The 16,830-nt window shown below is 38.6% G+C and overlaps 1 protein-coding gene across 1 annotated transcript in view; it reads left to right on the forward strand.

Moving 5' to 3' along the window:
• The first annotated feature begins 11,071 nt into the window (after positions 1–11,071).
• gbe1b (glucan (1,4-alpha-), branching enzyme 1b) overlaps positions 11,072–16,830 on the forward strand; it is a 188,567-nt gene continuing 182,808 nt past the window's right edge. Inside the window, exon 1 of the mRNA XM_067365860.1 lies at positions 11,072–11,321. Within this exon, the coding sequence (XP_067221961.1) occupies positions 11,224–11,321 (98 nt within the window). The 5' untranslated portion in view covers positions 11,072–11,223. The remainder of the gene's footprint in view (positions 11,322–16,830) is intronic.

Below are 16,830 nucleotides of genomic sequence, written 5' to 3' on the forward strand. Positions count from 1 at the left end.
AGCATAAGGCTGAATGTAATGAACTTTAAAGCTATTTTTAAGTGAGTACACTTGCTAAAAGAAGACAGAATGGGTCAAACAAAAACTGGACTAGAGCACAGAAATAGAATGTTGTTATGAACAAACTGCCAGTATTTAAAAGCCCTGAGTGCAAAATATGATTTTTTTTTTATTAGTGGTGATGATAAAACAACCATGTCGGTTGGTTTTAGTTATTGAGGAGAGGTGTATTACTACTTTTTTATACTGATTTACAATTTTCACTTGGAAAATACAACAGGGGAAAAAATCTCATAGACTTTACTTTGAAGGAGAAAATCCACTGACAACATTTCATATATTTATATATATATTAGGGCTGTCAACGTTAACGCATGCGATTAATTCAAAATCCTTAATGCATTAAAATAATTTAACGTATATTTAACGCTGAAAAATTATGGAAGCTTGTGAAATTGCGTCATAACGTAATTCACGTACTGCAGATAGATGATCTTCAAGTCCATGCTGATTATATCAGATATTATATCAGAGACAATTATTCATTCCAGTGTCTGTTTCGCTTTAAAACACGAACTCTCTTTCATATTCCGTCATTGTATCTGAAGAGCGCGAGCCCTCCCGCATCGCGCTGTTCCTGTCTGAACGGAACGTCGAAACATCCCACCGCTGTATGGACAGATGATATGAAAACTATGTTTCTCGGCTGGATAAAGCAAACCAGCTTCTTGCTATGAAAGTTTTGATGGATGAGGATTTCACTCAAAGTAAAGACGAGTGCAGTGACGTACATGAGTCGTATATTAGGCACGCTTGAGTCCGTTATCTTGATGTGCAAACAACTCATGTATGATGAGCGCTCTCGACGCACTGATCGCACATTGTATTTATAATGTGTGGGTTTGTCCTGTGTATTGTAACGAGTAGAAATATGGTGTGGCCCCTTTAAGAACTGCGCGCTCCCGTTAAACTGTTGATGATCTGCATTGTATGTGTGATCAGAGCACCGCATGTATGCGGGTTATTTTCATTCTTTTTCTGTTGCTCTTGTATTTTCATTTATTTCTCAAGTAATGCTGTGGACGGCACAACATTTGTGACAGACTGTCACCTAAATTCCATGGGGAATAAAGCGCCGGTTATGTGACACCCATCGCCTCTGTGAAGTCTGTCTAATAGTGAGCTATCCTTGTTTGCTCCGTAACCACCGCGTTACAAGTGGCGCCCGAACATTTTATCTCTGGCTTTGGATTTATGGAGAGGATTTCTCGGCCTCACAAGCTATTACAGACGGTTCATTCCGAAATATGCAGAGAAAGCCGAGCCGCTTTTTAAACTCACCAGAAAGGAAAACCCATTCAACTGGGACGACAGTTGTCAGGCTTCGATGGATTACTTGAAAGACTGCCTTACTTCTGAACCAATTCTGTGCCTCCCAGATTTCACACGCCCATTTTCCATCCACACTGACGCTTGTGACTTGGGCCTCGGTGCGGCCTTGATGCAGAAGGATGACATGGGGCGTGATGTAGTTGTTGCTTTTGCAAGCAGGACATTGCACAAAGCTGAAAGACCATACTCAACGCCTGAGAAAGAGTGTTTGGGAGTGATTTGGGCTCTGGAACATTTCAGACCTTACATTGAGGGCCTTCATGTAACAGTTTATACTGATCACAACAGCCTGAGGTGGCTAATGAACCGTCCCAACCCCTCTGGACGACTAGCGAGATGGTCCTTGCGCCTACAGGATTTTGACTTCAACATCGTCCACAGGCCAGGTGTTCAGAATAAAGTTCCAGACGCTCTATCACGCAGCCCACTGCCACATTGTGAGGGCCCTATCGACATCCTTCCGCCGCATGCTGTCATAGCTGGGTTGGATCTGCGCAGTCTTTCCTCGGTCACAATCACAGACAAAGCGCAGTTGAGGCAGTTGCAAATTGGTGACCCAGTGGTTGGCAGTCTTCTTCGAAACCTTGAAGGGGGTGGTACAGATAAAGAACATGTCATTCATGATGGTCTGCTTTATTTTAGGGACCCTAAGGTAATCTGCAATCTCCACCCAATGAAGCAGCTTAAGTTATATGTCCCAACAGTAATTCGACCCACTGTACTCAAATACTATCACGACCATCCTACAGCTGGCCACCTGGGTGTGACAAAAACGCTGGCCAGGCTGAGGCAAAGGTTCTTTTGGCCCAAAATGGCGACAGACACGAAAAGATATGTTGTTTCGTGTCCAGTGTGCCAGTTGACGAAGCCGAGCCAAAGAAAACCAGCAGGCCTGATGGTTCCGATAAAACCAATGAAACCCTGGGAATTCACAGGAGTGGATTTTGTAGGTCCGCTTCCCCGTACGCAGAGTGGCAATGAATATCTAATCGTCTTCGTTGACTACTTTTCAAAATGGGTGGAAGTGTGCGCAGTGCGGTCAGCGACAGCTCAAGTGGCAGCGAGTAAGTTTCTTAGTGAGATATTTGCCCGGCACGGTACACCAACCTATCTCATATCAGATCGTGGGACCCCATTTGTGAGCAATCTTTTTGAGCATGTGGTTGCTGCCCTTGGTTCTGAACACCGGCTGACAACGGCGTACCACCCGCAAACAAACGCCACTGAAAGAGTGAACCGCACACTTAAAACTGCCATACGTGCTTACGTGGAGGACAAGCACACTTCGTGGGACAAGTATCTTCCACAAATCTGTTTTGCTCTTCGAACGGCTTGCCATGAAAGTACGGGTCACTCTCCAGCAATGTTGTTATATGGCCGTGAGTTGGAGACGCCGCTTGATTTGATAACACAGCCAAGTACTGAGGGAGTGGATGATCCTAATGTGCCTTTTCCTGAGAGTTTGAGAGCTTCCCTGCAAGATGCTTACGATCACGCCAGATCTGCTCTAAGTGCGAGCCATGAGAAAAAGAAACGTTATTATGACAAGAAGCGATGCACGGTTTCATATGCTGTGGGGGACTTAGTCAGGGTCAAGACTCATCCAAGATCTGATGCTGACGCAAACTTTACTGCTAAACTGGCCCCAGTGTATGCTGGACCATTTCGCGTCTCTAAGAAACTGTCCAGTGTTAACTATAAACTTTCAAATGTTGACACTGGAGAGGATGCTGGCGTGTATCATGTTGTAAATCTGCAGCCGTTTCATTCATGGGATACAGCCAGGCCTACTGCAAGTTCCTTTGGTGATGTTGAGATGTCACTACCTTTGGATGTGAACTTTGATTCCCAAACAGACAGAGAGGAACCTGTTAGTGCTGACCAAAGGGTTGATATGGACTGTTCAAATGAACCTTTGACTCAACAATCGGATGAAAGTTCTCCAGAACATTGCACTGAACAATCACTTGACCTTGTTCCTGACAGTATTGACGCTGAAGCTGTCTCTGGCTCTCATGACTTGACACCTGACGCTGTTACTGACGAGCCCACAAATCAGGGACGTTATGGACTGAGACAAAGAAAAGCCCCTAGAATTACTTCTGACTGGACGGTGAATAAGTGGACCAACCCCTACCATACAAAAAGGTTTGACTTGTAGTGACGACAGACCAAGGCTCAGTGTTACTTAAATGTGTTAATTGTTAATGTTCATGCATATTCATGGTTTTCATATAGGGAAAGTTGAGTGTTTCACTTTAGTTTTGTGGTCATACTTTTCTCCAGTGTTACTAAACTAATGTACGCTGTGCTAACATGTATGCTTGTACTGTCTGTACATTATTCCTCTGCCCTGGTAACTTTTCAACTCCTTCATGTATGAGTGGTTGTTAGGTACATGTGTTCTCTTTGCTGTGTACGGCTGAGGGCAGCCTTTTTTGGCCGGGGGAAATCTGTAACGAGTAGAAATATGGTGTGGCCCCTTTAAGAACTGCGCGCTCCCGTTAAACTGTTGATGATCTGCATTGTATGTGTGATCAGAGCACCGCATGTATGCGGGTTATTTTCATTCTTTTTCTGTTGCTCTTGTATTTTCATTTATTTCTCAAGTAATGCTGTGGACGGCACAACATTTGTGACAGACTGTCACCTAAATTCCATGGGGAATAAAGCGCCGGTTATGTGACACCCATCGCCTCTGTGAAGTCTGTCTAATAGTGAGCTATCCTTGTTTGCTCCGTAACCACCGCGTTACAGTATGTTGCTGTGTACTTTGTATATATGCAGGTCAAGGCAGTTGGTTTAGGTTTTTAGGTTCTGTTCAGTAATGCAACTTGACTTGTCTAAAATGTAAACAAGCTCTTTGCTGTTGCACATACTAGACACTGAATTCTGAAACGTTTTTTTGCTGTGTTTGAATTGAAATGTATGATTTTTTTATGGGTGCTTTGGTGTAGCCTACATAAATGTATGAATTATATGAAATCATATCATTTGGTTATTTGGTGTCCTTTTGGAGTCTCAAGACTCCTTTTTTGGAAAGACATCTATATTTACCTTGAAAAAAGCTGAAAAATACAGTTTTGTGCAAATCACACTTCAATCTGATGGTTTACTTTGCTGGATATAGGCAATGATGGCAATGATGTTAAACAATGTAAATGGTGTAAGCTTAATTTCACATGTGAGATTTATCGCGATTAAGGGTGTGCGATTAATCGCGATTAAAGTCGCGCACACATAACTATTGTAAGGCCGATTATGAACGTAAATTGATACTTATGACTGATCGCACTCAAAAGCGTCCAGTCAGAGCCAGTTGCGTTCAGTTTTGCGGTTACAGTCGGTGTTCAAATTCCATGTGTAAGTATTTAAATCTGCTTCAGTCGCAGGAAACAATCGCAGTATGTTGAGCACAGTCTTAGAATGTTTTAGCTAGTCGTTAAATGTGTGCCCGGCTTAATTAAAATTAATCTATACATTAGTGGCTGTTTAGCGATAAGCTAAAAACTAAGTAGCTCTTAGCACCCATTCATATTTGGATGTAGTGGATGTAGTGCAAGACTTCCGATTTATTATAAGCTATATTTATTTATTCCGATTTATTACGCAGGTGCGTAGTCTTTCTGTCACTAACTGACTACTTTTAGTCCTTGTGGATCTGTGTGAATGGGGATAGTTTAAAAAAAAAACGTCATCTGTATAAAAAAAAAAGAAAAAGTTTTCAGTTTTTAGTACATCGTTGTCATGAACCTACCCTGAGACTTTTGGAAACGCTGCAGACCCCGTTTACATAACAACGATGTAAAAAAAAAAATGTAAACGTCTTTTTCTTTGAATAGATGACAAGCGGTCAAAACAATCCCTGTTCACGGATCTGCAAAAACGACTAAAAATTCTGTATTATGCATGCCAGGTCAGTAGTTGCCAATGTCACTTTGTTAAGGTGCATTGTGGGACTTTTTAGGGAGCAAAGGTGTCAGTGCAATGAAAGGATTTTGTGATTGAGACAGCCCTTAAAATGGCCGACTCCCTGATCAGTGCCCTGACTTCTGAACTAGGGAGCTGATTGAGAAGCACCCTTAGAACCATATAACAAGATGCTACAATTATTTAGCACACCTTAACAACTCCCTAGCAACCCCATTATAGCATTGTGGTTTTGCATGGACAGGCAACGCTCTAGCTTCTCTTTTTTTTCCTCGAGACTCTCACCCCTGCACTCAGCTGGAATGTCGATGGTGGAAAACTGACTGTTCTTCCCACTGGCCCTGAGCAATAAGAGAGTGTTTACACAGACAGTCCCACCCCTCCTCTCATCACCAACTGCAAATTTATATCTTTTCGCTGGCTGTGTTTCTAATGCACCGGAAGCAAAAAAGCTTCCTCCAGAGAACCCAAGAATTCTCACATTATCTTTTCATTTCTGTGCGTCAATACCAATTAATGTCAGGAAGAGTTTCAGAAAGTTCAACCGATTAAGTTTAATTAAATCAGAGATTTTAATGCATAAACACATTAATTATCCAAGTGCGCGCAAGATTACAAGGTTACTTTCGTTCAGGTCTGCTGTAGCTATCAAATTCTGAAATATGCTAAAGGGGGGTAATATCTGTAAATTAATGGAATTAGAGAAATGATATTAATGAAATGATATTTCTCAGTGGATCTTTAACTTTCCTATAGTTTCTTCAAAGATTATGAGCCTCAAGATAAACATCTGACGTTTATGAAATGCACACTTTCTTCTGGGCTTACCTCCGGCTTGGACTAGAGTAATTGGTAAATCATAAACTAATGCCCATGAATCAAAGCATTAACCTTGCTTTTTTTTGCATTCATTCCAAATTTATAACATATTCTGCAGCCTTGACTTTCATCTAAACCTCCACATGCTGAAAGAATCTCTCTTCTAATCAATTCAGAATCATTGACTCACAGAAACATATTGTTCTTTCATAATATCAACCTTGACTTTCTTTTTCCATTTTCATGAATATTATAATTGCGATACCTACATGCATACACTTCAGGTTTAAATGACCTCTGACTGGCAATAATATTGAAATATTATTAGTATATGAGATTTTTATTCTAGATATATAGAAAAAAACTGTCATTGCGCTGAATGTCACTAAAAATAATCATTAAAAAATTCATAAAAAAACATGCTGTTAACTAGATGAACATGTTTTCAGAGGCATAGTTGTACATATTTAATTCTGTAATGTGATTAAACATTAGAAGATTGATTAAATCCAAATGAAAACAAGATAAAGCTGCTGTGATGTTAGTCACGCTTACTGATAGTCTAATAATGTTTTAACTCCACATTAAACTTTTCTCTTAATCCTCTGCATTTGATCATACTGGACTATTTCAAAATCCAGTGTGATGCAACCAAAGTTAAAAGAGAACGGCTTCGAGGGTCCATGCTTTGAAAAGTGTTTCAATATTATCAAATATGAGATCAACTGCATAAAACAGCACAGCAGCCGAACGTTACATTCATTTCTAAGTATGTGTTTCACTCCCATGCCATCTTCCTCTTAACACTGATTTCACAACACTGAGTATTATGAAATCACTAACTGTAGCAAATAAAAGTGAATACAGGATGTGAAGTAAGATGGCTTGAGTAAATTGAAGTCAGTTGTTTGTAAAACTCAAAGAACCAAGGTAACCTGAAGCACTAGAAAATCTTTATTTGCAGTTTTTTTTTTGCTCCTTCTAAAACTTTTATGCTATTCAGTGGTTCTTATTTGTGAGGTACTTTCATTTCTGTGCTTTTCAGAAACCTCTGATCTGATCCATTAGAGTTTTTATGAGCACAAGTTTAAAGAACGATAAGTGAAGTTTAAAATGTGTTATACAGTCTGTAGAAATCTTGCAGACTGTATAACACATCAATTTGAGGGCAGAACAATGCAAAGCAAATCATTTTGTGTTCAATAAAATTACATTAAAAAAGATGCCACTTTTTGTTGAATAAAGACGAGCCTCCTGTGGAAAGGCAGTACGCTGATGAAATATCTGTTGCTTTTTCTCGCTCTGTGAAGCTTACATGAATAGACCCACTTTATCTTTATATCTAACCTTGAAACTAAGCAAACCATATGGTGACGTTCTATCAAGGGGCCATGTCACATATTGCACATCCTATTATTCAGTAGGCTGAAGGATAAAAAGATCAATAATGAACGAATACCTGATCCCACAAGAGGGACCAAAAGTGCCTGCCCTAGTTATAAAGCCTATACGTCGAACCCCTACATTTATAAAAAAAGTATTATTGTTAAACCTTTACATTGTTAGTTATGTTATAGTGTTATACTCATAATTAATAAAATGTATCGTATATAGGCATGTGACGGTATCAAATTTTCATGTTGCGATTAATTGATGAAGCTTTTATCGCGGTATACGGTATTATCACGATATTAAAATAAGTTGCAAAACCATTTTTGTCATAGTTTAACAGGTTTAAGAACTCTTTTTGTAATAAAACAAAAACAACTCTGACTGAAATTTTCAAACAGATTAAAATGCAAAAGAATTAGGCTATAAAGAACAACAGATAATACTTTACTCTATTTAATGCATTAACTAAAATTAAGCAATAGCTACATTTGTTACAGAAAGTGTTATTTTTTGTTAATGTTAGTTTAGAAACACAACTGATCATTGTTAGTTTTATCTCAGGTCCATTAAATAAGTTATTTTGATTTTAGTAATGTTATTAAATAGTAACTAAGAAATTAACATTAATTTATATTAATGAATACTTTATAAGTATTTTTATTGTCAGTTTAGTGATAATGAATTAACATGTTAACTAATGAAGCTGTATGTTTTCAAAGTTTTACTGAACAATAACAATTAATCAGAACATTTCTAATCATTAGGGTATGTTGTAGTCCAGATTAAAATATAAAAATGTTTAGGTTTGAAAATAAATATCCTTTAAGTCTTTTTTAAGTATTCAGTATTTGGTGCTGTGATGAACAACACTGAGATTACAAAAAAAAAAATGAATGGCTGTTTGAAGCATTTTAAAAACTTCACTAGCGCAGTTACTTTGTTTGCAGGGTTTCAGTGGTAACCGCTGCACGCTGCTGTTCCATCAGCGCCCCCTGCTGTCAGAGAGTGAACGCGCACTTTCATTCAGCTCGTCTCCTTCACTGGTTCCGCCATGTGCTTCTCGTGCACGTTGGGATTGTTTACATCTGAGCGCGTGTCCTTTTCACACAGAATACAGCGGTGTTGTGCATTTTATATGATTGATGGGTAAAGTATTCTTAATTGCCTTATAAAAAATTAATAATTGGTAATAAATTATTATTTACAGTATTATATTAATGTTATGTAACAGTCGGGATCATTAATATGTACGCCCCCAATATTTGCATATGCCAGCCCATGTTCAAGGCATTAGACAAGGGCAGCCAGTATTAACGTCTGGATCTGTGCACAGCTGAATCATAATAACTGACATGATCCATGATATCATGATATTTTTAGTGATATTTGTAAAATGTCTTTATAAATGTTTCGTTAGCATGTTGCTAATGTACTGTTAAATATGGTTAAAGTTACCATTGTTTATTACTGTATTCACGGAGACAAGAGCCGTCGCTATTTTCATTTTTAAACACTTGCAGTCTGTATAATTCCTAAACACAACTTCATTCATTCGCGAGAGGATTTAAAGGGGCCGCACATGCTGAATCGGTGCATAGTTAATGATGCTTCAAAATAGGCAGTTAAAAAAATTAATAAAAAAAAAAATCTATGGGGTAATTTGAGCTGAAACTTTACAGACACATTCAGGGGACACTAGTTTTAGTTTTGTAAAAACTAGTTCTAAGGCACCTTTAATGAGTAATGGGTGTGTTTTGTGCGTAACGTGCAATAAACCAATCAGAGTCTCATCTCCCATTCCCTTTAAAAGCCAGTTGTGCTCGTACCATGGAGGACTCACTATTTACATGACGGAATTTGCAAGCGGAAAAACTGAATGCTTCTCTAGCGAGGAAACGGATCTGCTTGCGCAGATGTGCATGAGGTTAAATCGCGGGAGCAGACCATCTACAGGACAAGCCGGATTCCATCAAAGCATTTTTATTTTTATGCACACAATAATAATCTTTTACATTAATCCTTTTATTTTTAATATTTGGCATGTTTGTGTGCTGCTGCACGTCCCTGTGTGTGTAATAAGCAAAGTATAGGTGCGTTGTGCAGTCTATTTTAGTTGACTCAAAACAGCAACCAACAGTGAACACACCTTGTTTTCAGACCAGTGCGCCCATGGGCGCAAATGCATTTACTATTTAAACAACGTGGTGCAGGATGTGAAAATGATAACTGTGTCGGGTTGAAACCAGCAAAAAACACTTGAGTTGCGCCTGGCGCCACATTCCGCCAGGTGTAACATATGGCCCTATGTGTTAAGTGAACGTAAGTAATCGAGAAAGACAAAGCATGTATCAGTATATATGATCCGTGCATTGTCTTAAAGGGACAGCAGCCTAATATTCCTGCTGTCTGTGTTTTTAATGTTAAGCAAACAGCAAAAAACAAGGAAATCACTCACTGCTCTTGACTGAATAGTTTTTGTAACTTTAATAATGATTTTAATCTTTATTTAATTTACATTGAAAATTTTATGCAATGTTGTTTTCCATTTGATTTTTTTTTTCCATTTCTATACCTAAAAACTACTGTTAGAACTACCTGAAAACACTGTTTATTTTATTTGTATCTTTGCTCTGTTGTATTTATTTGCACTGTTGCTTATTTTAGTTTGATTATTTGTTCTTTATTTTTATTTGACATTTTCCCTGAACACATACCAGAAAACCGCGATAAAAACTGAACTGTCATTTCAACCGTTACACCCCTAAAATACAAAATCTTTCAAATGATTAACAACACTAATATATGTATAGCCTATTATTTGTATAGCCTATTATTCATAATTTCACATTAAATCTCCAAATGAATGGAGAAACAATTATTATTTTAAATATTTGTTAAATACCATAATTTTATTTTAAGTACTATGAAGGCCAATATCACCAGTACCAATATTGCTACTTATTAAATCTACTAAAATCTATTATTTGTTATCCCTATTAAATCAATATTAAATATTGTTCTCAATATCTGGGGATGAAATTAATAATTATAGCCATTCAACATTAGACTATTAGTACATTTTTAACCATTTAATATGGTTTTAAAAATATAACATTTATTGACGTGAACTTAAAACCATCTTCAATTAAGCCCATCATATATGCTAGCAATATATGTTATTCATATTCATATTATTATAAAAAACAGTATGGCAGGTCATGCTACATGACAGGAAATTCATGCACACAAACCATTATTTTTCATTCTTAGATGATGCATTACTGTTCATATTTGATTGCCTTTTATCATATATTACATTTACAGTGTAACAGTGATATAGACAGTAGAGGGGCTGTCCATGTCCAGTTTGAACTTTGTCAAGGGCAAAAAAGTTAAATGATTACCCTCCCCGCCTCCCCCCAAAATCATCATCCACACCCTAGTCTAAACGCTTCCGCGGTTCCCTTAAAGCACCACGCTGTCATTTAAGAACAAACGTGAAAAGTGAGCGCATGAAGCCACATCCTCTCGTTTTCATATGGGCAGGGCATAATAAAACATGACCCTTTGACTGTGTCTCAAATGACAAACCGCTACTAATTGCTCCCTAGTGAAAGCAGCAATCTCACGCTTTAAACAAACGAGGTAGTCAGTGCTCGATTGCTTTGGTCTCAGTGGTCCGGCGCGAACATGGCAGATTCAGAGGATAATGTTACAATTCCTCTCTTGAACTCTCTTTTGCAAATGGATCCTTACCTCAAACCCTTTGAAAAGGACTTCCAGAGGAGGTAATACGCGCTTTTAAGAGTTATTTGCATCTTGTCGCTGGGTAATAATCCTGTTCCCGTCCCAAATGCACAATGACACGCATGTCTGCCAGTCAGCCCTTCACACCCGGTACTTTTGACTCGTTACATTAATTCAGTGTAGTGTCCATTAAGAGACAGCTGCTGTATGTTCGCCGAAGGATGTGTGCCCTACTGAATATGTAAATGTGGACATCTGATGGTTACTATGGAAGGTTGATGGCGATGACAGTTCACTTCTCAACTCCAGGACCAGCACAAATAATAAAATGCTGCTTTAAGGCAGTAGGGCATCAATTTATTACTGCGTCATAGTCAGGGCTGACAACTGTCACTCATTCAGCGTGAGACACTGTTCTCACGCTCTGACGCCACGCATCCATTTTCTCACTCATAGTGCACTATTAGTGTGTACAGCAACAACAATAATAAGAGGTATCAAATTGGTTACAGCTTAGTCTGACGTCAATATGAATTATGATGAATTGTCAAGAAGCCAGCACTAGTCAATAAGGAAGAGTAGATTATGCAGACACTTAAAGGTGCAATATGTAAGAATTTTGCTGTAAAATACCCCAAAACCACTAGGCACTAGTCACCTGTCAATTGCGTCATACCCGTGTTACCCTCGGTTTTTTGTAGAAACCATGAAAACACCAAAGATGCTTTAATATTTTCATGTTTTAAAGGGATAGTTCACCCAAAAATGAAAATTTGCATCCAAGATGTAGGTGACTTTGTTTCTTCAGTAGAATACAAATGATGATTTTTAACTCCAACCGTTGCCGTCTGTCAGTCAAATAATGTGCGTCAATCGGAACTCCATCTATAAGAGTCAAAAAAACACAACAGACAAATCCATATTAAACTCTGCGGCTCGTGACGACGCATTGATGTCCTAAGACATGAAACAATCGGTTTGTGCGAGAAAACAAACAGTATAAAATTTTTTTACCTCTAAAACACCACTATGTCCAACTGCGTTCAGCACTCGGTTAGTGAAGTCTGATCGCGCTCTGAAGTGATGTCTCACGCATATACTTAAATGAGTGCGAGACATCACTGTTGTCAGAGCGCGATTACCATGCTTTACCATGCCTCAGAGAAAAACACTATTTTGTCAAGTAGCTAACATAGCATAATCAGATGCAGCTTTATTTTTAGTAACAGTAATACAACATTTTCTCCATCATACAATACTTTTTAAAATGAATTGCATGCTGTTTATCAACACAAGCCATCCAGTATTTAATATGATATTCTAAAATCGATCTATCTTACTGCATGTGTCTCAAACAAGTGTCTCACAGCAGCCGCCGAGCGAACGCACAGAATAACGTTATAACATTTTCAACACACTCGAATATATCTAATATGATAAACAGAGATGCGTTACCTCATACTCATGACCGGAAAAGCGGAAGCGGTGCCGGCGACTGTGTCATAATAAAAGTTTCGCTGCTCGTGAGGCGCGCGTTGCGCAGTCGCTCCAGCGTTCAGCTCCCACAACACTCCTGCTCAGCTTCATACTACAGTAATGTTAATAATCGCATCCATGAACATGATTTCTTCCTGAGTCCTATCCCTATTCTTTTGCACCGGCTGAGAAGGGAAGACCACATGTCCCAAGATTCCGCGCTCAAACTTGGCATCATCAAGCTACGCCTTTGTTTTGAGGCATCTAGCGACATCTAGCGGACAGAAAATATTACATATTGCACCTTTAAGGGTAGGTTGGGTTAAGATGCCCCCTGGGGCACTTTTTTCTTCTGACCATAAGATGAGACAAAATTTCATCTCAGCACTTTTGATGAATGACTACACCATTTATTTATTTTTAAAATTTTGTCATTTTATGTGAATATCAACATGAATGTGATTTAGTCAGCCAAACTGTTTAATTATTAGGTTATTTAATTAATTGAGGTTAACTGATCTAATTTTGTGTCTCTGGAAATAGAGATCTGAAAGTAAATCCACTTTGTTCTTAAGGCGGCATCTTCCCCATTAGGGCTGCACTATACATTTGTCAGTAAAGCCGGTTCCCTGATTACCGTTAAATCTCCATCACCTGCTTTCAAATGGAGCGGCATTTAATAGACAGAGCCGTAGTTCACTGAAAAGCCACGCAATATCGCGTTCATTATCGAAGGCGATTCATCTGCAATATGAACGCGATATTGCGTGGCTTTTCAGTGATCTACGGCTCTGTCTATTAAATGCCGCTGCATTTGAAAGCAAGTGATGGCGATTTAGCGGTAATCAGGGAACCGGCTTTATTGATGAAATGCGCGTGACAATCTCATGCGATATATCGTGGAGCCCTATTCCCCATCCTACCCTAATATGTACTGATCTGCAATATTACAAAAACTTGTCATACACTGAAAATTACTGATAATTCAAGTGTGTAAACAAGTGTGAATAACAAAATATACCATATAGTATATAAAAATAAGGAAAAACTATATGTGTGTTGGCAAATTTAAACATACAATATAAAAACAGACCACATAGAGAAAACACTATGCAGACATACTAGTTTTTTATCATTTGAAACAGCTATGGCAGCATGGAAGATGAATAGGCATTCATTTGCGTTATTTTAAAGGTGCTCTATGTACGTTTTTGACTGTACTAAAGCATAAAAATACCATTATATGTTTTCAGATATTTAGTAAACATACTGGTTTCTCTGAAAACCATTACTACAGCCAGTTATTTTACTTTGAAATTTGCGTTTCGTATTGGAATTTGTGTTTTTGTTCTGGTCTGTGCAAGACCATACATTGCCAGTTTACCCAATAGTATTTCGCCACCCCGGGTTGCCAGTTGGCGGAAAAAACATGCAGCGAATTGCAGCCATGGAAGCCAGTGAACAAATTGGGTCAGAGATCGCAGATTCTACCCGACCTAAAAAAACTCTAAAAATCTCTATGAACGGGAGCATATTAAAACACAATATCAACTCATCATAAATCAATAAATCAACTAATTATCTTACAGTGTGTAAGTCTCCTGGCCTTCCAATGTCAATTGAGCTCGCTCCTGTTGCGTGTCTTCAAACTGGCAACCCGCAAGAGCATTGAGTCTGAGTAGAAGGGGGCGGGGCAAACAATATTTTGAATTTGGACTGCAGTACCCATTTCAACCACTAGCTGTCATTCTTACATAAAGCACCTTTAATGCTTTGTTGATATTCATTTACAATAATAAATCATAAAATTTTACATTAGTAACTTGTCTTTTGCGCCATCAGTTGCACATACACTTGAGCTCTGAATCAGGGTTGTAGGTTTGCGCTGCTACAAAACTAGCCAACACTCAAGAATCGGATGGGTCCAATTCACAAATTAAGTGTTGAGTGTGATTTGCAAACTGAAGTTATTTGTAACAAAGTAAAAATACTTTGCAATCACCCTGCTGCCCAAGACTGGTTGCCTGCCGAACCTAATCAAGGTTGAACCTGGTTAGTACCTGGATGGGAGACCTCCTGGGAAAACTAGGTTGCTGCTGGAAGAGATGTTATTGAGGCCAGCAGGGGGTGCTCACCCTGTGGTCTTTGTGGGTCCTAACACACCTGTATTGTGATGGAGACACCATACTGTCAAAAAAGCAAAAAAGAAAAAAAAAAAGCACCATGCTTCGGGTGAAATCCTAACTCTCTATAGCCAAATTTCCCCATTGGCCTCTGTCCATCATCATGGCCTGATTAGCTTCATCACTCTGTGTCTTCTCCACTAATAAGCTTGTGTGTGGTGGGCGTTCTGGCGTAGTATGGCTGCCGTTGCATCATTTAGGTGGAGGCTGCACGTTGGTGGTGGTTGAGGAGATTCCCCCTTCCATATGTAAAGTGCTTTAAGTGCTGAGAAAAGTGCTATATAAATGTAACAAATTATTATTTTATTTACTGTCCACCACTGCTGTTGGGTATGCAGAATTTCTGTAAATATGGCATGGAAATGTAATATTTAAATATTTGAAATCAAAAATCTAATATTTATATTACATCCTGTCTTTTGTGATGCTTTCAGGCAGCATACTGTAGATGTATCCTTCTCAATTTGAGCAGTTGATAGAAAGAATTCAAATGGCATCTGAAGGCATTTTTGGCCTCTATATTATTATGTTCCCCTTGGATTCTCCAACAGGCACTGTAATGAGATCAATTGACAGCACAGCAATGTAACATACTTACAATTGCCTAAATATTATGGTCTCACATGCCATTTTTTTTTTACATCAGGAGTATTTAGTAGGGCTGCCCCCTAACAGTCGACTAAACTATGTTGACTAGAAGAGGCTAAGGCAACCAAAATTTTATTAGTTGGTTAGTTGCAGAAAAAAAAAAAACAACTTGTGGCAAAGTCACAGAGTTCATGAGGGACAGATCGTTAATGACAGTTCCTTGTGGTAATTACAGTATGTTGGGCAGGGAATCCAAACGTTCGCCTATCATCCTTCGACTTCAAATATGGCTTATCATTTGAAACATGTTGTAGTAGCAAGTTTACATTAGGGCTGAGAGAATAAATAGATTCATCTTGATTCATGGATCGATTCGGAGATTTTTCGAATGCATCGTGATTCTCTCTTGAATCGACTCTGAGCTTAGATTTTAACAGCAGATGGCGCTCTAGGCTATTTAACTGCACACTCAAATGCTGGCGAAGAAGATCGCTCATGCGCTCGGCTATGTTCTTGCGCCTCAGAATGCTTTTATGACGCAAGATTAAAGGGGTTGTTGAGTATGATTTTTTATTTTTTAACTTTAGTTAGTGTGTGATGTTGCTGTTAGCGCATAAACAACATCTGCAAAGTTACGAAGCTCAAAGTTCAAAGCAAAGGGAGATTTTCAGAATTCTCTGTTTAAGGACTACAACAAACGGCTGGTAGGGACTACAACAAGCTTCTTCCAGGGTTGGTGACATCACTAACCCTAAAATCCCCCCCAGAACACTCGACAAAGTGGTGAGGCCATGCTATTGCAATACAGTACATAAGACAAATGCAAAAGCATGTCATAAATGCAACAAACGTTATAACTGCAATTAAACTAAACTATACCTGTTCTATCTTCATGCAGCATAAATTCTCTGGCTCTGTAGGATCTTACAACAGTTCCCACACAAGCCATTTATAGATTATCATGACAGAATATGCAAATCAGTGACTTTAAGATCATCCACTAACCATTCAAAAACATCCTTTTGTACACCCACATGTTTCTCTTTGTGAGGTTTGGTTAGTGGTGTCTAAAATGCATCTTTACGCACAACTGCCAGCCTGCATGGAGAGCTTCTTGAGACTCCAGAGACACCAGAAGCTTCAAATACCTGTTTGCTGCTCAACACTGGCTTTTTTTTTTATAGCTGCCCTTTTAATATAATTAATGTTTTTGACAGGAACTTTCATTAATAAGCCTTTATCTGACCGAGTTCTGCTGTGCTCTAAAGCACTCACAAATCTTATGATAATTTGATAATCTCCA

This window comes from Chanodichthys erythropterus, chromosome 17, assembly GCF_024489055.1.
Source record: "Chanodichthys erythropterus isolate Z2021 chromosome 17, ASM2448905v1, whole genome shotgun sequence".
NCBI classification, from domain to species: domain Eukaryota; kingdom Metazoa; phylum Chordata; class Actinopteri; order Cypriniformes; family Xenocyprididae; genus Chanodichthys; species Chanodichthys erythropterus.